General features: G+C 40.6%; 1 protein-coding gene across 1 annotated transcript in view; it reads left to right on the forward strand.

The window, feature by feature from the left end:
- The first annotated feature begins 1,194 nt into the window (after positions 1 to 1,194).
- PTPRQ (protein tyrosine phosphatase receptor type Q) overlaps positions 1,195 to 23,991 on the forward strand; it is a 155,741-nt gene continuing 132,944 nt past the window's right edge. Inside the window, exons 1-7 of the mRNA XM_050935707.1 lie at positions 1,195 to 1,248; positions 1,683 to 1,794; positions 2,553 to 2,779; positions 5,421 to 5,490; positions 8,827 to 9,026; positions 10,767 to 11,016; positions 15,198 to 15,326. Of these exons, the coding sequence (XP_050791664.1) occupies positions 1,195 to 1,248; positions 1,683 to 1,794; positions 2,553 to 2,779; positions 5,421 to 5,490; positions 8,827 to 9,026; positions 10,767 to 11,016; positions 15,198 to 15,326 (1,042 nt within the window). The remainder of the gene's footprint in view (positions 1,249 to 1,682; positions 1,795 to 2,552; positions 2,780 to 5,420; positions 5,491 to 8,826; positions 9,027 to 10,766; positions 11,017 to 15,197; positions 15,327 to 23,991) is intronic.

A 23,991-nucleotide genomic window follows, 5' to 3' on the forward strand; every position in this document is an offset into this window, starting at 1 on the left:
AATTTAACTTTGATGTTATTGTTGGGACTTTAGCACACATATAAAATTAAGCACATGCATTAGTGCTTCATGAATAGAGATTGAGTGCTGAAACAGGGCGTTATTAATGTGCCATTCATATATTTTAACAATGAACTGGGACAAGAAGCTGTTTGGTGATTTTGGGCCGTATCCCACTAAAGTCAATGAGAGTTTTGCTTGGTGAGTACTGTAGCATTTGGCCCTTTGAGTTCTTTAATGATTTTAATAAAATGATAGACCCTAATCATGCTCTCATTGAATTCAGCAGGTGTTCTGCCATTGACTGCAGTGAGGGCAGGATCAGGCCCTTATATAGTGAGTAAACCAGATATAACTCTAGATGGACATCTTCACTGAATCAGAGAAATTTAGGGCTGAAAGGGACCTCCATAGATCATCTAGTCCAATCCCCTGAGGCAGGACCAAGTGTATCTTGACCATCCTTGACAGATGTTTGTCTTAAATACCTCCGATGACAGGGATGGATAATCTTTATTATCTGTTGTAACCAGTAATATAATTTTGTTGAAATTATAGCCTTGTTTGTGTTAATCTGTTCTTAATTTGTAATTCACTTTCAGAACCTGCAAAGCCAGAAGGTCTTAAAGCCTTCAATGTTTCATCACATTCCTTCTCACTGAATTGGAGACTACCTTATGGACGTGTGGAAAGGTTTCATGTGGATCTTATTCCTGGTCACGGCTTTGTTACTATCCTAGAACTTGGAGGTGGGGAGTATCGGGTATGTGTTTTTATTGTAGTACTTGAATAGCCAACTTTTGTTTATGCACTGTGCTGATGGGAAAATTCTTTGCAGAACTGACCAACCATGAAGCTTGCTTCTTTAGCTTTTTAACATAGATTAGAATACAAAAGTTCTAATGCCAAATTTGTGAGAGGAAATTTCAACATCTGTGGTTTGTTACCTTAACAACGGTTATAATACTTTTTTTTTTACATCTACTATAAACCTACAGCCAGTCATCCAAGAGTTCATGAATAGTTTAACAAAGGAAGGGCAGAGCTATTGAGTAATACAGGCTCATTAATTGTGTACTTGCTAGGAAGATCTAGCCTTAAATCATTAATGCAGGCAACATTTCCCTGTTAAGCCATCAAAAAGAAGTAGGAGCACTTTTTGATTCTACTGTCTGAAAAAATATAATAATAATAATGACGTTTCTGGTTCTTTTGCTTTTGTTTTTAATTGGAACTGCAGAGACACAGGTATTTTGTATAAATGCTTACTGTTAAGGTGTGATGTTTATTTCAAAAGATAAGAGAGATGTTGGAAACTTGACAGTTTTTCAGGGATCTTTATAATATTTTTTTATTTCTTCCCTCAGAAGAGCAGGACTTTTTAATGCTTCACATGCACTTAAATATTACCATGATGGTACCCTATGATAGACAATTTTTTTTACAGAATTTTTTTTTACTGTTAATTTTGTTGTTTTTTAATATTGTATGTTATTCAAGTCTTATAGAAGGTAACTTAAATACAATTACAAAATGCTATATTGCAGCAAACATATGTGACGTAGCGTTTTTATTGCTGTAATGTGTATTATGTCATGTCACCTTATATAATGTTTAAAATTGTATTATCTGTTTGTACTTATCTTGGCAAAAGACTTATATGGATTAATTTGATATTTTAGGCTGATTTTTCTAGCATTACTCCTGGAACAACATATAATGTGACAGTTTCTTCAGTTTCTTCTTCAGCATACAGTTCACCAGTCAGTAGAACAGTGACAACTAACGTAACCTGTGAGTTAATTATGACATCACATTTTGCCCATTCCTGGTAAATAATTGCTTGATTTGCTGCTTAAAATATATACAATATTTCTTTATAGGTTACAGTCAGTAATGAGTTTGACCCTGGTAGTGTTATTTTTGCATGCAAATATTAGACAGTTATTTGTTGTCTTTAAACCATCATCATGTATACCTGAGTGGTCTAGAAGAAAATTGAAGTTCCTCTAAAAGTTGTTTTTAAGAAGAATCTGGTTATGATTAAAAGTTTTATTAATCCTAATGGATAGTTATGGAAGTATTTGCTCTTATTTGTATATTATGTACTTTACACATTTCAAACTATACATATAGACATCTTCATTTGATATGATTTATTTTAAAAAGTATACTAGTAGCAAACACATTTCCTAAAACAGTGGTACAGATTTCTTTGTAGTTTTAGGTGAAGAATCCTGAAACTGAGCAAGCTATAGAAATATCTCTTAAAACTGGAAAAATATCTGGCATCAAACTCTATTTTGTCTGTGAAGATTTTGAGCATTCCATTTTTTACATTCTTATAAAAGAATGTTCCTGGTGTTCCAAAAAAGCATTTAATCAGCTTTTGAAATACTGTTCTAGGGAGAAAAAAGCTTCATATTTATGAGCACATTAGTCTTTAGGCACTTCAGAAGTCTATGCTGAAAAATGCTTTATTTGTATGCATTAACTGTGAAGATATATGAATTGTTATCTGATAATTTAGTTGAAGAATGTTCTTTTTGCAGATCCAGGACCCCCGGTGTTCCTTGCCGGTGAAAAAGTAGGATCTGCAGGAATTCTGCTCTCTTGGAATGTACCGCCACATCCAAATGGGAGGATTATATCCTATATTGTTAAATATAAGGAGGTCTGCCCATGGATGCAAACAACTTATACCCAAGTAACAACAAAACCAGATAGTTTGGAAGTTCTTCTCACCAGTCTTAACCCTGGAACAACTTATGAAATTAAGGTAACAATATTAATGACATAGCTTTTGTACTTCGAATTCTGGGTGTATTATACAATATCTGAGATTAAAGTAAAAGAATATGAAACTATTTTAGGCACATATAGTACTTTCCTAACCAGCCTAATTACTTGTTAAGTTGTGTAGTAAAACACACTGCCCAGTTCTTTTTATTTACCATAATACTTCTCTTTAATTACAGCAACCGTTAAAATAATTATCATCTCAAAGTCCACTAAAATGTGATTTCTTCTTTTAACATCCTGTTTGACATAACATATTATGTGGAACAGTAACTCAGAGGTAAATGTTCAAAAATATCAAAAGTGGGAGAAGAGCTGTCTGGAGGACAGAAATTCTGTTTTGTAAGGATTTTGAGGTTTAAAATTCTGGCTTTGTTCTGAATCAGAACAACCCACAAAACTTCTGAATTCTCTACAGAGGAATATTAAAAATAAAAATGGTTTTGGGTTGATGAATATGTTTTGTTTTGACAAAAATCAAAACTTATACTTTCCATTTTTACTTTAAACATTGTATTATGATAAATATAGAATGTACATAATATAAAATAAAATATTTCAAAATGACAAATTGAAATGCTTCCTTCTGAAAATGTTGTAATGTGACATTGTTGGCATTTGATTTTTTCCAGTTGTCTTTCAAAACAATATTCTGGCAAAACTGGCCTGATGGAATATGGCTCTGTCAAAATTTCTCTGACGGAGAGAAGTCCCATTTTCAATAGTGACTTAAGCACTGAATTTCACTGGGACTCAGGCTGCTAAGTCAGTTGAGTTCTTTTGAAAACTTTACCCCAATTTCTTTCAGCCATAATGATTTACTTTGTGATATATTCCAAAATGGAAGTTAACTTCATTACTCTTCTATTTCCTTGCTGTTAAAATTGTGTGCTTGCTTTCTGGATTTGTGCAGATAATCAATAAATGCATTTCCATAGGTACAGTATATGCAGGCTGAGTATATTGAGATCAGGCATTCTTTTGATTTTGATATATGTTTTCAAAAAATCTTCTTTAACTTCTCAATAATGAATGACTAGAGGTGAAATGGCCAGAAATTATATACAATTCCCTTGCCAACATTTGTAGCAAGAGGAAAATGCTCATTTTTATGAGGAGGCTTTTTTGAGCAAATAAGAAGTTAGACTTGTATGCCTTCTTGTGCTGCAGTTTCACACAGACTCAGGGCTGTATAAATATCTTATAATTTCAGGTTGTGAGTAACACAGTGCACAAATTTCCTTTCAGAATTTGTACTTGCACATTATACAGTAAAAAACTGAAATATGGCTTATTTAGTTATGCCTTGCATTGTGTGAAAACTCCTTGTGTGACTCTTGGTACTGATGACCATATGGATAAAAGTCAGTATATGTGTGGTACAGAAAAGCAAAAGTTCAGCTATTAATAGAGAATATACCATTTGCTTAGGCCCTAACCAGGGAAAACTGCCCTGACAAAGTTGAACAGATGGGGTGGAGTTTCAATATAGAATTCCAAACAGCATAGTAATTTTAATCTGTTCTATTCATTATAATTATTAAAATTCTTGCACATTCCATTTCCTACTTCCTACATGTAACTTGCCTAGGAAAATTGCAAAATGCTATTGTTTTCTTCGCCCTGAGCTTTAATGGTCCTATCTTCTACTTCAGTGGTTCTCAACCTTTTTGGACTCAGGACCCATTTGTAAATGTTTATGGCCTGTTGTGACCCAGTAAATAGTCTGGGGGTGGAGGTCTTGAGGTGGTTTTGGGCAGATCCTCCCCCTCAGGGGGCTTGGGTCCTGTCCACACTCATCCCACAGTGGTGGTTCCTGCAGCTCCTGTACTGTGGGGCTGGCTGGGCTTGGCTGTATGCTCTGGGCCTTGCAATCTCTGGATTTGCAGTACTGCTCAGGTTTGGCCCTGCCCCCCGACTGGACCAAATTTGTGTAATTGGACTTGTGACCTGGCTCATGGGCTTGCAGTGCCACTCACTCAAATTTGGCCTGCCCATACTCCCATCATCATGATGACTGGGCTATACCTGAGTAGTGCTTGGACCAGAGGTTGCAGTGCGTGGAGCAGGGAGGTGAACCCAGCCAGCCCCGTGGGACAGGAGCCACAGGAACTGCCGCATGACCCTTTGAAACATTCTGGTGACCCAATTTTGGGTTTGGGATTTGTTGTGGGGAGACAACAAATCTGTTGGCGTTCCACAACAGAAGTAGGTGTTATGGACAAACTGAGTGTTCTTCATTTACTGTTGCCAGAAATTTTGTCAGCTAGCTTAGAGATTTTTCATATTTGTTATAATAAAGTTGCAGTCTTGTCAGCCATTCAGATGGTGAGTCCATACTGTTGTATGAGAATTGCTGGGAGATCCATATGCTGCTAAAAAGAAAATGTACATGAATGTGTAAAGAGCCTTTTTTGAGTGAATATCATTGGTTGAGAATTATTGTATTTAATATTTATCCATTAAAAGTTCAGTGTAAATTAAACAATTGCAGCTGTAAAAAGGAAAATTCATTTGTATAATTGTCATTCAACATGTACAGCTTATACTATATATATGCATGGCTATTGACACTATATATTATGTGAACTCTCTAATGTGACTGTTTCGGTTTATTGTAGGTTGCTGCTGAGAACAGTGCTGGCATTGGAGTATTTAGTGATCCTTTTCTCTTTCAAACTGCAGAAAGTGGTAATTTCAGTAAAGCTTCCATCAATCCAATTTATTCTTATAAATTGTCTCTGAATTTTTCTTTTAAAGTAATAGAATCAAAAATTCAGATACACTGAGGAGCAAATCCTGATCCTTTCATTGTGGCTATGGAGGGACTCACGTGCAGTGGAAATGGTGCCATTTTGCCATGCCTGGCAGAGGCAGGATTTAGGGTGCCCTGGTGCATGCGGTCCCCGTTCATTATGTGCTGTGAATCCCAGCTCTGCAAGGGCTCCACACATCTCCCTATGCAGATGGGTTGGAGGAAATCAAGACAGGGATAGCTGATCAGATACTAAATAAACCCACCAGCTATTGCCCACTGCAATAGAGTCAGGAATAGCCTCCTTGCACCAAGCCCAGTTTCTAACAAATATAATACACAGTGTTTCTTACTGTGTTGCCTCTTAATGCTGACACCAAAAGCTCAGTTATAATGCATACCTGAAATTAGAATCTGACTGAGAACATCTGACGTTTTACTAATTTTTCATAACATTCTAAGTCTATGATTGTTATTAATTTACATTATGGGGTCCTTATCCTACAAACACTCTGGTAGTAATTCATCTCTATGCCGAGAGCTAGCATAAGGCTCATTTTGAGAGCTTAGGTGCAATTTAAGTGGTGATACGCCTTTTGCTAGTCCTTTGCAAAGGGTGAATTTCACTCTCTGTGCATTGAATTCCCATTAATTTCAGCAGGAGTTTTCTGCATACTGAGTGCTGAGCACCCCAGTACCCACTGAAGTCAGTGAAAGATGCTAAGCACTTTGTGGTTTGATTCTTAAGGATGGAACATTTAAATGTTCTAAGATAATTTATCATCTAGGAAACCCCCCCATAAATGAGAACTTTCTAAATGGAGCGGTACAGAACTGCTGCTTTTCCTTTTGCAAATAATTGCGTGCAAACATAATATTGTAATTAGCATACTGTATTTAAGTTTAACAGAGGGCCAAGATACACCATTTCGCCCTATAAAGGCATTACTGCTTCTCAGAAATTGTTTGCACAATTCTGCTTACATATGATTCATTTAAAATAGAAATCCTCAGTATAGTTCTAGCTGAAATAATGAAGAAAAGAAAGCTTTTTATCAAGCAACTGCATTTGTAATTTTGGTTCTCTTTTTAAGTATCACAGCTCTGAGAGTTAAAAAAACAACATCATAATTACCACCACTAAGAGGATAATAAACTTGTTATATTTTTGTACCTAAAATACAAAAGTTTATTTTGGATATAAATTGCTTGAATAGTTAAAGACTTGCTGTTGCAAGTTTTTGATTCATGAATACTAATCACGACAGGAGACATTGTCTGGAAAGGAGTAGTATGGAGAGGTAGAAAGAAAATCCAGAAATAAAGCCCCTATTCAACAAAGCACGTAAGCAGGAGGCTTGGAGGACCTGTCCCTTACTAGTTATGGGAGATTTTCTATAAAGTTGAATATGAATATATTTATTTAAATAAACTCATTTTTCAACACAATATTTTAGTTTATGCAATCTGGATCTGAACCTTAGGTATGGCATTTCAGATAGTCCTCTGTACCTCTGGATGTTTACTTGACTCATTCAAGAACTTGAACCTTTTGAGGTCCTGTTTGAGTCTAGATAAGGATATGCAATATTCCATTTCCTTATAGTGCAAACTGATTTGCTGACCCAATGGACACATCAAACTGCTATTGATACAAAGAAAATTATTTCTTGGTAACATACCATCCTGTATTGGGAAATGATTAATCAAACAAATACAGAAAATATAGTATAAATTCAAATATTAAGGGAACCATTTTTAATTTAGCAAAATGTTGAGGTTTCCCAATCAGTATTTTTCATTATTATTCTCTGAAGTAGAATGGTTCAATTTACTAGTTTAGATTAATCTATTTTAAAATTTAAATTAAAAGTAATTTTATAAGGATAATTCATCAGGAGGGATGAAATCACACTTTTAAAAACTACCTTCTGCCTCAGAGCACTGATTTACCATTTGACTGGTTATACCGCACACTTACCCATCCCCCCAAAAGAGACACATCCCCAAACCTCTCAAACCAGTTCATTCAGTTGCAGCAGTTTGCCGGATCTCAGTTGCAGAAGCAATTGCTGGATTTGGGTTTTTTTTCAGAAAAAACAGTTTTTCAGTTAGAAAATGCTAATTCTTCAAAGTCAAACCTGAAACTTTTGCTGTGAAAGTGGCAGTTTCAATATAACTTTTGTTGAGAAGCTTTCGTGGTTAGGGCACTCACCTAAGATGCAAGATCGCTGGGAGACCCAATTCAAGTCCATGCTCTCCCTGATCCAGAAAAGGGAGTTGACCCCACTTCTCCCACATCCTGGGGGAGGGCCATAACCAATAGGTTATTCTGTTGTCAAGCTCTCCTGTTGGAGCTGTTCCACTTTGTTTAAATAATTATTCATTGGTGTAGGGAGGGAGCCCAGGTGTCCCAGATTTCAGGTGAGTGACCTAACCACTGGACAATAGAGTCAATCTCTTTGTGGCCCAAAGTATGTTGAATTATTTATACAAAGTGGAACAGCTCCAATAGGAGAGATTGAGAAAGGGAGGCTGACTCTGTTGCCTAGTGTAAAGTTTTATCATTTGAAAGCTAGAAATAGAAACAATATGGAAGTATCTTTTTCCAGTCCTTTGAAATTCATTGGACTGGAAGAATCTTTTAGGTTATGTCTACAGAGTGAGTGGCAGCGACTCCCAGAGCCTGGATTAGCAGACTCAGGCTTGTGGTATGGTACTTAAAATAGCTGTGTCAACATAGTGGTTTGGGCTGGAGCTCAGGCTCGGCAACCTAGGGAAGGGGTGGGTTTCAGAGTCTAAGCTCCAGACCAAGCTGCAACGTCTACACAGCTGTTTTTACACCATAGCGCAAGCCCCACAAGCCCAACTCTTTTATGTAGATGTACCCCTAAAGGGACAGAGGAAATATATTCAATATTTTGCTAATAGGGACGATCCTTCCTTAATAACCATTGACAAAAATGTTTTTATGAGCGCACTAGTACAAATTTATATTTTAAAAAGAAAAATAACCAACCACCGTACTTGGAGAGAGCAATACAACTTTTAAAATCTGAAAATTGCCTCTGAGATACTGTGGTGATGAATGATTTTAATGCCTGGAAACAAGAAATAGAGAAAGCAGCCATAACACAGGAATCTGGAAGAAAGAGGAATAAAGAAGGATTAATTGAATTTTGAAAGTCATTTCAGATTAGAAATGTTACTTCTGAAATACACATATTACTACAAAGAATTGTATGCATTACTGGTTTTGTTTTGTTTCTTAGCTCCAGGTAAAGTGGTGAATCTCACAGTTGAGGCCTTAAATTATTCAGCTGTAAATCTGATATGGTTTCTGCCTCAGCAACCAAATGGAAAGATAACCAGTTTCAAGATTAGTGTGAAACATGCAAGAAGTGGAATTGTAGTGAAAGATGTTTCTGTTAAAGTGGAGGACATTCTATCTGGGAGGCTACCAGAATGTAATGTAAGTGTTAAAAACAATTTAATTAGAGATGGACTCAAGGGATGAAATGTGGTTCCACATTTGTATTTTGAACGCCCCCAAAATCTGGGGGCCTGTGGGATATGGTTCTGGTCCGTTTCTAATTTTATAATTGGTTGTAGGTCTAGGTTCTGCAAACTGACATACTGGTTACAGACAGATCTTTGTCTGAGCTAGAGCTGGTCAAATTTTTTCTGACAGAACAGTTTTCCAGTGAAAAATGCAGTTTAGTCAAAATTAAAATGATTCACAGAAACTTGTTGATTCTGATGAACTCTCTGATATAAAAATATTGAAATTGTTTGGATTCTCATTTTGTTTGGAGGTTTAAAAGTTTAATTTTGACTTTATTATTATTATTATTATTAAATATACATTTTGTATTTATTCTCAAGTCAAAATTAAACTTTTAAACATTAGCTAAACAGAATGAAAATCTAAACAATTTCAATATTTATTTCATTTCAACATATATATATATATAATGATTAATCATTACTGAAACATACATATATAAGTTGAAACAAAATGACAAAGTCAAAATGCATTTTTTGACATTTATTGAAGTGTTTCTAAATTTCCAAATTGAAATCTTTTGGATTTTCAGTTACATAAAAAATTTAAAGTTTCAAACTTTTTGTTTTGATTTGGAATGAAAACGTGTCTAAATTTTGGAATTTCCGGTGGGTCAGAAATTCCATTTTCCAATAGAGATCTAGTCTAGGTAAAGTTCCTGTGACTTCAAGGACTCCACATGGCCTGAATTGGAATTTGCCTAGGATGAATACCTTGATCTTGTGAGAAGTGTCATTTATGACTCCATATTGTCAGGACCTTCGGTTCATATTTTATCTGAATGAGGATTTCCAGCATTACAAAGCATCCTAACATCAAAATGAGTTAGTTTGGTACCATTTCAGAAGGAAGAGTGCCACCTATTAAATCACCAGCACCACTTATTGCAGCATCTCAGTTTTTCTTGACATTCTCTTATATAGCTGCTGATCATGTTCAACCTTTTCTAGCCGATCAGCTCTATTTGGATTTAGAGTATAGTAGAACGTTACTAATTTGTGCCAATTACTGGGAGACTCATGGAACAGAATGTTTGAATACTGGAAACCAAATCTGGCAATGTTTCATCAACACCAGAGTTTTGGTTCTATTCAGCCATATTTGATACTGTTAGTATTTGTTAATTTGTGATGTAGAATCAGGCCTGAAGGAGTGGAATGAGCTGCATCCCCTGCGCTGTTAATGATGCCATCAGAAGGAAGACGATAACCTGCATTTACGTGGTGACAAGTGAAAGAAAAACTAATTTTCAACTATTTTGTTTTAAAGATGCAGTGTTTGTAATTTTTGTGTCTACACATTTACCATTTTTGATCTGGCATGACAGTTTTTAAATTTAGTTATTTTTATCAGCTTTTTCAGATTACTTTTTTGGTGTTGTGAAAATCAAATTATTTGAGCTTTCTCGAGTTACCAACCTTTTTGCATTCAATTTTTCTCTTGAATGCAAGCCAAAGGCTTTCATTGATGTTTGGCCTTAGGGTTTGTAGGTAACTTTTATCCTACTAGTTAATATTTTAAAATGTCCACATTTTATAGCTATATAAAGAGGTATGATATTGCAAAGACCTATAGTTCAGCAGTGATTGATGCAAAATGGCTAAGTAATAGGTTTAACTTTTCATGGTTCATATTTAATCTTTCTAGGAAAACAGTGAATCATTTTTGTGGAGTACTACCACCCCTTCAACTACTTTTGGCAAATCTACATTTCCTTCACGGGCTATGTTTACACCAAGTACAGTAGCACCTAGTCAAATGAGCTCTGTCTGGAATGAACCTATTAGTTTTGTTGTGACTCATCTTAGACCATACACCACTTATCTTTTTGAAGTCTCTGCCGTTACCACTGAAGCAGGTTATATTGACAGCACAATTGTCAGGACACCAGAAGCAGGTATGTTTTGCTTTCAGAGAAAAAAAATTTAACTACAGAGAAAAATCAACATGTTAAATTCTGAGATTTATTTTAAAATATAAACCAAAGGGATTCCAGGTTATATTGCAGGATGCTTTAGACTGTGATTCTGTCTTCAACTAGATCTCAGACTGTGTTTCAATACATACATTATTTGTTTTATAGTTCCTGGTATGCTTAATCAGTTGCACCAGATGAGAGCAATAGAATGTGTACATACAGTATACAATATAATGTAGAAAAGAGTGTAGATGGGAGTTGAGTTTCTGTGGGAAATAGAGTAAAGCAAAGTATGATTATCTAAAAGAGAAAGGAAATACTGTAGGTTCTTAATTCTATGAAAACCTGAGGATAGGACAAAGCATGACAGAAGTGTAATTCATGGCAGGAAGCTATAGGAGAACTTGGACTAGGAAAAGGTGGGTAAAGATGGCAGACTTAGTATTTCAAAGGGTGAACAGTGTGGTAGTGTACATGGGTCTATGTGCTATGATGCTTGTTGCCAGGATGAAATACAAACGTGTAAATAAGCTCATGTTAAGAAGTGGTAAAGAGCCATCAGTATCTGAGCCAAACTCTGCTTAGCATCCCTGGTAAAGCTCTCTCCTCACCACTTCTGAGAGCTGGGTGTAATTTGTCCTGTTTTTCATCTGCATCACACTGAGTGCTGGGATTCCAATGAGGAGACTCAGCACCTCTGAGGAGGTGTTCAGCATGTCCCAGGCAGGCCCAAAGCTCAAAATCTAATTCTTAGTTCTCACATAAGTTCTGCCACTACTTCTGCACTCCTGTAGTTCAGGAGTGTCCACAACTTCCCACAGCCAGTCAATATATTTCCCTGCAGCTATAGAGAAATAGTGTGGAAGAGAGAGAAACACCTTTCCCAATGTTCCGCTGTAAGGATCCACAGCTTGAAAGGCAGTCCTAGAGCCAGCCATTGAATCCTAGGACTCTCAATACATTGCAAGTGATCTGTCACCAGGAGGCCAGGGTTGGAAACCAAGATTGCCTGCTAACTGGCACGTTGCCGAAGACTGTTCATCAGTTGGATAGTGCAGCAATCTTTTATCTAGCACTGTTTGGCAATTCTGGGCTCTTCTTTCCTATGTCAGAATTCATACTAATTTGCAGACGAAAAGAGGTCTGACTCTTTCCTAATATTGTATAGGATTGAAAGAGGATGGGGACAGGTGTTCTTAAGGTGGGGGGGATTTTGGCTAAGGGTGCTAAACCCCACTTGGTTTTATAGATCAATGTTTTGAGCATTGGCCTGCTAAACCCAGGGTTGTGAGTTCAGTCCTTGGGAGGTGGGGGTGGCATTTAGGGATATGGAGCAAAAATCTGTCTAGGGATTGGTCCTGCTTTGCGCAGGGGGTTGGACTAGATGACCTTCTGAGGTCCCTTCCAATGCTGATATTCTATGATTCTATATTTGAATGGTTTTGTTACAGATAAAGAACCCTAAATATCTACTTCTGACTGGGATAAAGTTCTGTGTAGTTCCTAGTCTGATTCAGAGCTGTCATCCAACTTTTTCTCTCAGGTTTTCAAACTGTTAATGTGTTAGGACAGGTGTATTGGCCATAAGCAAAGCTCAAGTAAAAGGGCTTTGCTCTGCAAAAGAATATCAGGGGTGAAAGGATAGAATCCTCAGTTCCAGCTGATCCAGGATGTCTGTGCAACTTGGTTGAAGCTGTTACTGTAAGGTCTGGAGGAGCAGGGCCTGCTCCAGCATTTTTGCTGCCCCAAGTGGTGAAAATTTTTTTAAAAAAGCCACCACCAGCGGCTTTTCGGCAGCCGCTGCTTCATTTTTTGGCAGTGGGTCCTTCTGGGACCCGCCACCAAATTGCTGCCGAAGACCCAGATGTGTTGCCCCTTTGTGTTGGCTGCCCCAAGCACCTGCTTGCTGCGCTGGTGCCTGGAGCTGGCCCTGTGGAGGAGGAACTAGTAGATGGCATTCTGTTCCCCTAAGCAGAGTTTGGCTAGTGGATCTCTGATGTGCACAGATCCACTGACCACATCTAGGGCCAGCCCAAATTACTTAATCCTCACTGAGCTTCAGAGGCCCAGTGTGGCACACAAGTTGAGGATTCTTAGGACATAGGGTCTCTGTTGGTTTTACTCTCCTATGCATCCAAAAATGCTGCTGTGGGGCCTTACATGCATATGTAAGGCATGCCAGGATTTTGTTTCCAGGCTGAAGTGAGTGCTGATTGTGGGTTTTTCCTGGGGACATTATAGATAAATGAACTTTTTTCCTCATGATTTTTCTTCTCTGATGTTTGATTTAGCTTTAATAGAAATTTGTACAAACATTTTAAATTTTTCCAAATACAAGAAAGCTAAAGCTTGTATTGAACTATGCAGATTATAGTGCAAATCCAATATTATAACTTCAATCTGGGTATTTAAAAAACAATGTTTATACATGCAAGTGCCTGGATATACCGTTTATTTTTTGCAAGGGATTTTGGTTTAGGAGTGCTGCTTTGCATTGATTGCAAAGAGCCTGGCCCTCTCATCCAGACATTGAAACCCTCCCCCACCCCACAACTGACTCATGGTTACCCTCAAAGTTGCCAGAACTTTTTCACATTCCCCATCATCAAGCAAAATAACGCCACCTCCCTCAAGCTACTGAAATCCCCACCTCCTACTCCAATGCCTTGACCCTCCCACCTTAGCATGTGATGCCACCCAAACTACCTGTCAACTGCCAAATTCTCCTGCTTTCTTTTAGGATCAAATGCTGAGTAGCTGGGGTAGGCTCTGCAGAGAAGTGTGATTTGAGGGTGAGGAATCTGCAGCCTAAGTAACTTCCTGTGACATGCAGCAGGCTGGAGTGCTGTGAATCCTCTGGCTCTGCACTACTCTCTTTCAGTCATCCCTACATACCTCTTCTAAATCCTGCTCCCTTCCCACATGCACTGTGAAACTACATTAATTTGCTGCCACAGGATCTCCTGTGGCCACAGAGGCAAAGGTGACCACATGACTCTTAATGACAAGTACCTCACCTTGGACTCATTCCCAGCTGCTGAAACCATTCAAGTCCCCTCCTAGTTGACTCATCCCAGCTGTGCTGAACCCCGTCCCCATCCTTTGCAATGACAGGGCTCTTCTTGCTTACAGTGCTATTTGAGAATCCATTTCCTTTTTTGTTTTGCTACTCATTTATGGGTTTAAAATTTTTGGACACGACTGTATTATAATTAAAAATTATTACCAGATGTCTTGTGCAAAATCCAGCACTTGCATATTTTGTCACTGAGGATGGGATCAAGTGGAATCAAATAATACTTCTATGAGTTATGTGACAGGATTTGGCCCTGAAAAAGAATTGCAGCCTCTCTTGATTCCTTGTAAACCCTGACATTTTAAGAATAATGTGTGAGTGTAGCTGATACCATTAGAGTTGGCAAGATTACTTTATCATTCTTGGTTATCTTCACTGAGTAGCACCTAAGAAATTCCTCAGGATTGACAGGAGCTCTCTTTTCTTTCATTGGCAGCTGTTCTTATTTTGACAACTAGCTCAATAGGAGAGAGTTGTCTTTTTGTTTCTGTGATTGACATTGTTTTGAATAATACCATTTTTACCTCAGGTTTGTTCCAAAAAACGGAGGTGTTTGAGCTGTACACAAACAGCAAAATGGCTGGGATATTGTTATGGCAGTACATGAATAACATTGTTCATGTGCTTGTTTGCAAGATTGGAGCTTTGGGCAGTATTGAAGGTCATCAAATTAGTTTTAGGAGACCTGGAGTATGGAAAGAGAGAGACTGCCTACCTGTTGATCAAACTATCTATCACCGTAGAATCTGAGTGCCTTTCACTGTAAAATCAATAGCAATTGCGACATTCCTATTAGACTTGATGGAGTCTCTGATACTTCTCCCTTTTCAGGTTCAATTGCACATTTGTAGCTGTCTTGCAAGATAAATTACCAACTACTCCCCCCCCACTTTAATTAAAAGGAAGTAAATTTAAATCAGAAAGAAAATTTCATATTAATAGAAATCCTACTTTTCCAATTTACATGATGTTTTTAATGTCTTTTTCTGATCTTATTTTATATTTAATATGAATATTATATGATGCTTCTGGGAAACCCTAATATGAATTATATGTGTATACATTTTTCCCAATGTTGTTTTAGTTCCAGAAGATCCACCCCAGAATTTTGCCAAAGGCAACATTACCGGAAAGTCCTTCTCAGTGTCTTGGGAACCACCAACCATAGTAACAGGAAAGTTTAGTTACAGAGTTGAGTTATATGGACCGTCTGGTAAGTGTCTATCATTGTTAGGCTAATTTTCTTTCAATAATTACATCACCTAGCATTCTAAAAATGGATAGTTGAACACTAATCTTTCCTTTTATGAAATTAGGCTTGGTAATAATTCTCTGATAACTTCTCAGTGAAAACTATGTTTGTCATGGGGTTCACTCATTGCTAGGGTGCCTCTTCATGGCTGTGTCTTGCAAATCAGCTCTCATCCAGTCTAACACCCCTTTCCTCACATGGTGGCCCCTCCTTGGTTGCCAGGACTCATAGTGCTCCCTCTTCATGACTCAGCCTCCAATCAGGTCATTGTACAGTCCTCCTCTACCAAAGTCCCGCTGGATCAGCTATCCTCATGCTGCTCCAGACAGTCTTCCAGTCCAGGGCCAGGCCCTCTGCCACTTTTCCAGCAGCTGGTGGGGGAATCTGGGCCCACCCACTACTCTGGGCTCCAATCCAAGGACTTTATGGGTATATCTACACTACTCGCTGGATTGGCAGGCAGCGATTGATACAGCAGGGTTGATTTATTGCGTCTAGTCTAGATGCGATAAATCGACCCCCGAGCACTCTTCCTTTGTCTCCTGTACTCCACCGTCGCGAGAGGCGCAGGTGGAGTCAACGGGGGAGCAGCAGCAGTCGCCTCACCGCAGCGAAGACACTGCAGTAAGTAGGTCTAAATACATCGACTTCAGCTACATTATTCATGTAGCCGAAGTTGCTTAACTTAGATCGACCCCCACCCCCAAGTGTAGACCAGGCCTATGTATTGTAACTATGAGCTGTTTGCTCCCAGACCCCGGTGCGATTTCCCCAAGCTCCTGCCTGCTCTACCCTCTGCCCACCCCCTGGGTTTATCAGCCTAAACTCCCTCCTCTCAGGGAATAGCTGTAGGCTACTTCCCTCTTTGACTTCTTGGCAGGCTCTGTAGTCTCAAACACACCACCTTACTTCTCCCAGGAAGTGACTGCAGCCTACTTCCTCTGCAGCCCCCGGTGTTCTCAGCTTCCTGGTTTTATACAAGCTCAGCCTGCCTCTGCCCAGCTCTGCTTCATCAACAGTTAGCCCTCCCGTCCCTGGCTCTCCCGCACTGTGCAGCCCAACCGGCTAATTGTCCTAACAACCTGCTCTGCTTTGTGTGGGAAGTACACTCCATCATAATACTCATTATCAGTATATGTACATAGAGCAATGGATGCTAGATACACCTGAAAACAGGAAGATACTCAATCTTATCTATTTCACTCTTTTAGAGAGGCAGTATATTACACTGTCAATTAAATCAGAACTTGCAGGAGAACAAAACACAGACAAAGGAATGGATTTTAAGGGATAAGGCTAAAATTATTAACTTGAATGAGTTGTGAGATGAAGTGTTTGGTGCCCCCACCCTCACTGAAAAATACCAGTCATTTATTTGGGTTCAGGGTAGTGGTAAATGACCTCCATGCTCCATAACCAGTGTTTACGGTTTGTTTCCTTCAGGCTATTCTCTAGTATTTAGCCCTCCTCTGAGAACTCTTGTCCTCCAACTCATAAGGGGGAATGAGGGTGCACATAAAGTCTGCAAAGAAATAAGGCTGCCTTTCTTCCTCAATGATAATAGGGTCCAGAAGCCACCTCCCAGGTCTCTTACTCACATGTACTTCTTGGACCTGGCTCCCTGGAGCCTCTTACTCACATTGGCTACCTGTCTCAAGCTGGAACAAAACTACAAACTCCACTTATTAAACTTGCATGTTTAAATTCTGTCTTTATTCCATATTAACCTAAAACTGTGCCTCCAGGATACTGGTGATGGAGAAAAAAAAACCCAGACAGACACCTTGTCAGTTCTAGCCCAGGGGAAAATTTATTCCTAATCTCCAGAACTGCCACTTGATCAAACCCATACAGCATCTTCAGAACATGCTTCAAACTAGACCTCAGTTATAGGTCAGAGAGGGTGAGGCAGCAACCACAGCAGAGCAGCTGTTTGTGACTGAGTGCCACTGCTCCCATCCTCTTTGCTTTACACAGACTGCTCAGCAGCTTTACTTTTTGAAGATAACACTGTGCAGTTTATTTATAGTATTTCACTCCACCACCTTTTGGTACTAGTGCACTCATACTATTTACATTACCTAGCTTTACTATCCCTTCTGCAAAGCAGGGTGGGAGGAAGAGGTTTCTCCTCCCAGAGAACACCCTTTTGTCAGAACCTACTAGCCTGCCTCCATCCCCTCTTTCTTTCTGTGCTCTTTTATCCAGTCTCCTTGTTAGTGTTAATTAGCTCATTAGTTAACCCAGCCCCAACCTGATCTGGTAATCAGGAACTTCTCTCCTTAGTCAGGCCCTCCCCAGGGACCTAACTGGTTAAACAATGACCAGAGTGCTACTGGTTCAGATGCTGATTCCCAATACTCTGTCTGGCGCTGCCTGCCTATGATGGATTGATATACAGCAAGGGGGGGCCCATGAGAGCCAGTCTGCTTTCTCCTTTCCCTACATCCTAGCCAATGGGTAGCACATGGAGGCAAATATCTCCTCTCTTGTCCCTGCTTCCCATCCAAGCATGATCACCACTTGTATTCTGGTCAGAGGTAGGGAAGATTCCAGAGCAGTTGAGCCTGACCCTCCCTTCCCAGGACCCCATGGGTTGTCTTTCCCTTGCTATTTTGATCAAATGTCCCACCCTGAGATGGAGATCAAGAGGGAGGGGGCATTAGTGCAGAGTTCTTATATTTGTTAAGCAGCATTGTGTCCCTTTTCCTCAGACAGTCCACTAAAAATTCACTCTGTTCCAATCAGTGATAAAGGTACAGGACTAAAAATTACTAACAAGTATATTGGAGTAACTGAGAAATTATCTGAAATTTTAAAAATAGGATTTGGCAAAATAAGGGCATTCTAGTGAGACCCATAGAGGCTAGTCTGCACAAACCCATGCTGAATGTCAAAACTGATGCAGTTGCTCAGCTTGTACTGTATCGCCATTGAACTAAAATAAACAAAGCTATATATCAGTCTCTGTCCCTGAAATTCACAGTTAGGCTTCAGATTTCTGTAGATGTGGGCTGGGAAGGTATTTATCACATAGGCCCAAATATTGGTCAGGCCTTCTTGGCTACACATGGGGAATTAAGGGGTCTAGGTCCCCCTCTCCCTTGCACAGGCTTTGCTAGCATTATGTCTTGCCTGACACCAAAGGGTGGGAGAGCTGGGAAAGGAAGGGGACTAGATGGAGTTTTGCCATGTGCCTCTAATGTACTGGCCATCTTATCTGTGCCAGAGCACCAGGTATTGACTTGGTACAGGGTATTTCCTCCTGGGAGCAGGAGAGACCAGGAGGCATATTTTGACAGACCTACAATTAGGGTGACCAGATAGCAAATGTTAGAAATTGGGACAGGGGACAAGGAGGTGATAGACTCCTATATAAGAAAAAGCCCCAAATATTGGGACTGTCCCTATAAAATTGGGACATCTGCTCACCCTAGCTACAATCTCCCTCCTGAGCAGCTTTAGGGGCAGTGTGGCGGGCCTGGCACCACAGCGCCCCTTTGCGGCAGGGGTGGGATGGGGTGTCAGCGCCTCACCACTCTCCAGTCCTTACGTCCGCCTCGCCACGGTCGGTTGGTTACAGCCTTTCGGCCTTCTTCCCCGCTATCGCTTCTGTCTGGTAGGGTAGCACAACCTAGCAGCCTGGGTCCATACAACCCCCCACCACGAGCAGGATAGCGTTGCCTAGCAGCCAGAGTCCATAGAACCCCGCCTCACGAGCAGGGTAGCGTGGCCCAGTGGCCAAAGTTTATACAATCCCCCTTCACGAGTGGGGTAGCATGGCCTACTGGCCAGAGTCCATACACCCCCTCCTTGCTAGCGGGATAGTGCGGCCTAGCAGCCAGAGTCTATACAACCATTTCTTACAAGCGAGGTAGCATTGCCTAGTGGCCAGAGTCTATACAACCCCTCTTACAAGCAGGGTAGCACGGCCTAGCAGCTGGAGTCTTTAGGATCCCTCATGGTTCAGGGGTGAGAGAGTAGGGGTACTCGGGCCTGCCCTCTCCATCGAGCCTCAACCCAGGACCCTGGTAGTGGCAAGCTCTCCTTGCCACTCACTCAGCAGAGATCCACCCACAACACACTGAGCAGATATAGCTTTAACACTGTTTGTCTCTAAAGTTCCCCTGGGTCACTTCCTACCATGAATACAAGTTCATCTGCAGCAGGGGGTCCTCTGGTCTGTTCCTCCCCTGTGATGTCCTCCATCGGGGTCTCAGGTAGTGCCTCGGCTTGGCTGACTCCTGGATCCTGGCGTGCAGGTTCTCCCTCTTCAGGAGCTAGCAGCGTGTGTCCTTCTCCTGAAGTGGTCAGCCCCGACTGAGTTGATCTGCAGGCTTTTATACCTGTTCTCCAGTTGGAGCATACCCAGCAGAGCTTCCGGGGCATGGCTTCCTCTGCTAGGAAGGAAGGGTTAACTCCTGCGGTACCAGTGTGGGGCCTCTCTGCCCCATCACAGGCAGCACACTAACATGTACCTTACACTGGACAGATCGTAAAGTGAAGATTTAGCCTTCTGTCTAAAAAGATATTGTACTAGTCAACTTCTTAATGTCAGACATGACGGTTTTCATGCCTAATGATTTCCAATAGCACATGATGAAGTTGCTTGATTGCAAAATGCCTATCTACTACAAAAGTATTGGAAACCAATTCTCATTGTCCTGATAACTAAGACCCATTTTCCTCACATGTAATATATTCTTAATCAGGGCATCAATAGTATTGCACAAGCTGGAATGAAAAGAATTACAGTCATATGAGCTTGACATTCAAAGTATTTTGTATTGTGTTATCATTTTCCGTCTACAGCTGTCACATGTCCTCAATATCATTCTAGACTTTTGGACTTTGATATTAAAGGCAATTAGAATTAACAGACATGGGTAGATAGTGATAATCCAAAAGTTTGGTGATTTAATGAACCATTTTAAATATGGTCTAGTATCTATAGTTGTAGTGAGTGGGGAAATCAACTAAGACACCTGAATACGTATTGCACAAAAATACATTTTTTAAGAAATGAGATTATTTTATCTTTATTTTAGAAGGAAACTCTTCAGTAACACAAGGGAATTGGATTATTGCCTTTTAAAATACTATTTTAATTTAGTATTTGAGCCACAATTTCTCACCAGAGAATGGAGAGCTCCCAGCATCTGTTATGAGAGAATCAGACAGCTCCAAAAGTGCCCCTTAGAAATCGTCTTCCCACTTGAACTTTTTGATATTTATCATTATTATTTGTGTAACAGAACCTGGGATCCATAGAACCAGTTCCAAGTCTAGAGCAATTCTTAACATAATATTCCAAAATCTTAACAGTCCAGAAGAAAAGAGAGGTCTGTGTGAGCTGTACTTGACTTGAAGAAGGGGTTCTCCAGTCTGAGATTCCTAAATAATCAGTCAAGTTTTCTTTAAAGAGTATTACCCTTATAGAATCAGCTGTTATATTCAAATCTTTCTATATTCTTCCTTCACTGTTCTTTTATTGCTCCACAATGAGGATAGCTGGAGAGATGATGAGGCAGAATAGAACATTTCTTACCTGTAACTATCCTTCTTGTGATTATTTTCTCCACCACTCCACATATATCTATAATGTGAACCTGGTTTTATACTTTTGCTGATTTTTTAGCTTAGTTGTAGGTGCATTTAGGGGTTCATGGCCATCCCTCCCATCAGTCTTAGAGGGAGGCCGTGCCCCCTCGCGACAGTGTGCCTGTAAATGCAAAGTTCAATAGGGAATTAGCAGTCTCAGGGCTCTACCCCCCTGGGCAGAGCAGAGCAATAAGTGGTCAAAGGGGCTCTGGCCCTTGGGGCAGGGTAGCATGTCATAACCTTAGTCCCAGATTTGGACCTTAGCGTCCAAAATATGGGGGTTAGCATGAAAACCTCCAAGCTTAGTTACCAGCTTGGACCTGGTACTTGCTGCCACCACCCAAAAAATTAGAGTGTTTTGGGGCACTCTGGTCCCTCTGAAAAACCTTCCCTGGGGACCCCAAGACCCAAATCCCTTGAGTCTCACAACAAAGGGAAATAATCCTTTTTCCCTTCCCCCCTCCAGGTGCTCCTGGAGAGATACACAGACACAAGCTCTGTGAAACTACACAGAGTGACTCCCCCTCTCCGTTCCCAATCCTGGAAACCAAAAGCACTTTCCTATTCCCCCAGAGGGAATGCAAAATCAGGCTAACAAATCCAACACACAGATCTCCCCTGATTTTTTCCTCCCACCAATTCCCTGGTGAGTACAGACTCAATTTCCCTGAAGTAAAGAAAAAACTCCAACAGGTCTTAAAAGAAAGCTTTATATAAAAAGAAAGAAAAATACATACAAATGGTCTCTCTGTATTAAGATGATACAATACAGGGTCAATTGCTTAAAAGAAATATTGAATAAACAGCCTTATTCAAAAAGAATACAAATCAAAGCACTCCAGCACTTATATTCATGCAAATACCAAAGAAAAGAAACCATATAACTTACTATCTGATCTCTTTGTCCTTACACTTAGAAACAGAAGACTAGAAAGTAGAAACTGCTTCTCCAAAGCTCAGAGAAAGCAGGCAGACAGACAAAAGACTCAGACACAAACTTCCCTCCACCCAGAGTTGAAAAAATCCGGTTTTCTGATTGGTCCTCTGGTCAGGTGCTTCAGGTGAATGAGACATTAACCCTTAGCTATCTGTTTATGACACGCCCCCCAAATTGCAGACAGTGGGGAAGCTCACTGGCGGCGATTTCCTTCTAGAACTTTAAAATAAACAGATTACTACAACACATGCACCTTTACATATACCACTAAGTATATAACTAACAGACTTCTACAGTTTAAGAACACTTTTTAACTACTGAATTCTGGGAAACTCTCACGGGAGAGAGCATCAGCAACTTTGTTAGAAGCTCCTGTGATGTGTTGAATTTCAAAATCAAAATCTTGGAGAGCTAAACTCCAACGAAGAAGTTTCTTGTTGTTCCCCTTGGCAGTATGAAGCCACTTTAGTGCAGCATGGTCAGTTTGTAGTTGGAACCGCCGTCCCCAAACATATGGGCGTAGCTTTTCCAGGGCGTACACAATGGCATAGCATTCCTTTTCACTGACTGACCAGTGACTTTCCCTCTCAGACAGTTTCTTGCTGAGAAACACGACAGGATGGAAGTTGTGATCTGTTGCTTCCTGCATGAGCACTGCTCCTATACCACGCTCAGATGCATCCGTGGTTACTAGGAATGGCTTGTCAAAGTCCGGGGCCCTGAGCACAGGGTCAGACATGAGCGTTGCCTTAAGTTGGCTAAAAGCCTTTTGACACTCATCAGTCCACTTAACTGCATTTGGCTGGGTCTTTTTGGTCAGGTCGGTCAGTGGGGCAGCGATTTGGCTGTAGTGTGGTACAAATCGCCTGTAGTATCCGGCCAAGCCTAAGAAGGATTGGACCTGCTTCTTGGACCGTGGGACAGGCCACTTTTGGATAGCATCCACCTTGGCCTGTAGGGGGTTTATGGTTCCTCGACCCACCTGGTGCCCCAGGTAAGTCACTCTGTTTTGGCCTATTTGACACTTTTTGGCCTTAACAGTTAGCCCTGCCTGCCTGATGCGCTCAAAGACCTTTTCCAGGTGTAGTAGGTGTTCGGGCCAGGAGTCTGAAAAAATGGCCACATCATCGAGGTAGGCAACTGCAAATTCTCCCAGTCCAGCTAGTAGACCATCTACCAGCCTCTGGAAGGTGGCGGGTGCATTTCGAAGGCCGAAAGGAAGGACATTGAATTCATACACCCCCGCATGGGTGACGAATGCTGACCTCTCCTTGGCAGGTTCATCTAGCGGTACTTGCCAGTACCCCTTGGTTAAGTCTATTGTAGAGATGAACTGGGCACGTCCCAACTTTTCCAATAGCTCATCGGTACGTGGCATTGGATAGTTGTCCGGACGAGTTACAGCATTTAGCTTACGGTAGTCCATGCAAAAGCGTATTTCCCCATCTGGTTTGGGTACCAGAACCACTGGAGATGCCCATGCACTGGTAGATGGGCGGATTATACCCATCTGTAGCATGTTCTGGATCTCCCGTTCTATAGCAGCTTGGGCATGAGGAGACACTCGGTAGGGTGGGGTTCTGATTGGGTGAGCATTACCTGTATCAATGGAGTGGTATGCCCGTTCAGTCCGTCCTGGGGTGGCTGAGAACAATGGGGCGAAGCTAGTGCACAGCTCCTTGATTTGTTGCCGCTGCAGACGTTCTAGGGTGGTTGAGAGGTTCACCTCTTCCACGCCACCGTCTTTTTTCCCGTCGTAGTAGACACCATCAGGCCACTCAGCATCATCTCCCTGGACTGTAAACTGACAAACCTGTAAGTCTCTGGAATAGAAAGGCTTGAGAGAATTAACATGGTACACTTTAGGCTTTAGTGAGGAATTGGGAAATGCTATGAGGTAGTTTACAGCTCCCAGGCGCTCTTGGACCGTGAATGGCCCTTCCCATGATGCTTCCATCTTATGGGCCTGTTGCGCCTTCAAGACCATAACCTGGTCTCCTACCTTGAAGGAACGTTCTCTGGCATGTCTGTCATACCAGGCCTTTTGCTCTTCTTGAGCATCCTTTAGGTTCTCTCTAGCAAGGGCTA

This window comes from Gopherus flavomarginatus, chromosome 1, assembly GCF_025201925.1.
Source record: "Gopherus flavomarginatus isolate rGopFla2 chromosome 1, rGopFla2.mat.asm, whole genome shotgun sequence".
Lineage (NCBI taxonomy): Eukaryota > Metazoa > Chordata > Testudines > Testudinidae > Gopherus > Gopherus flavomarginatus.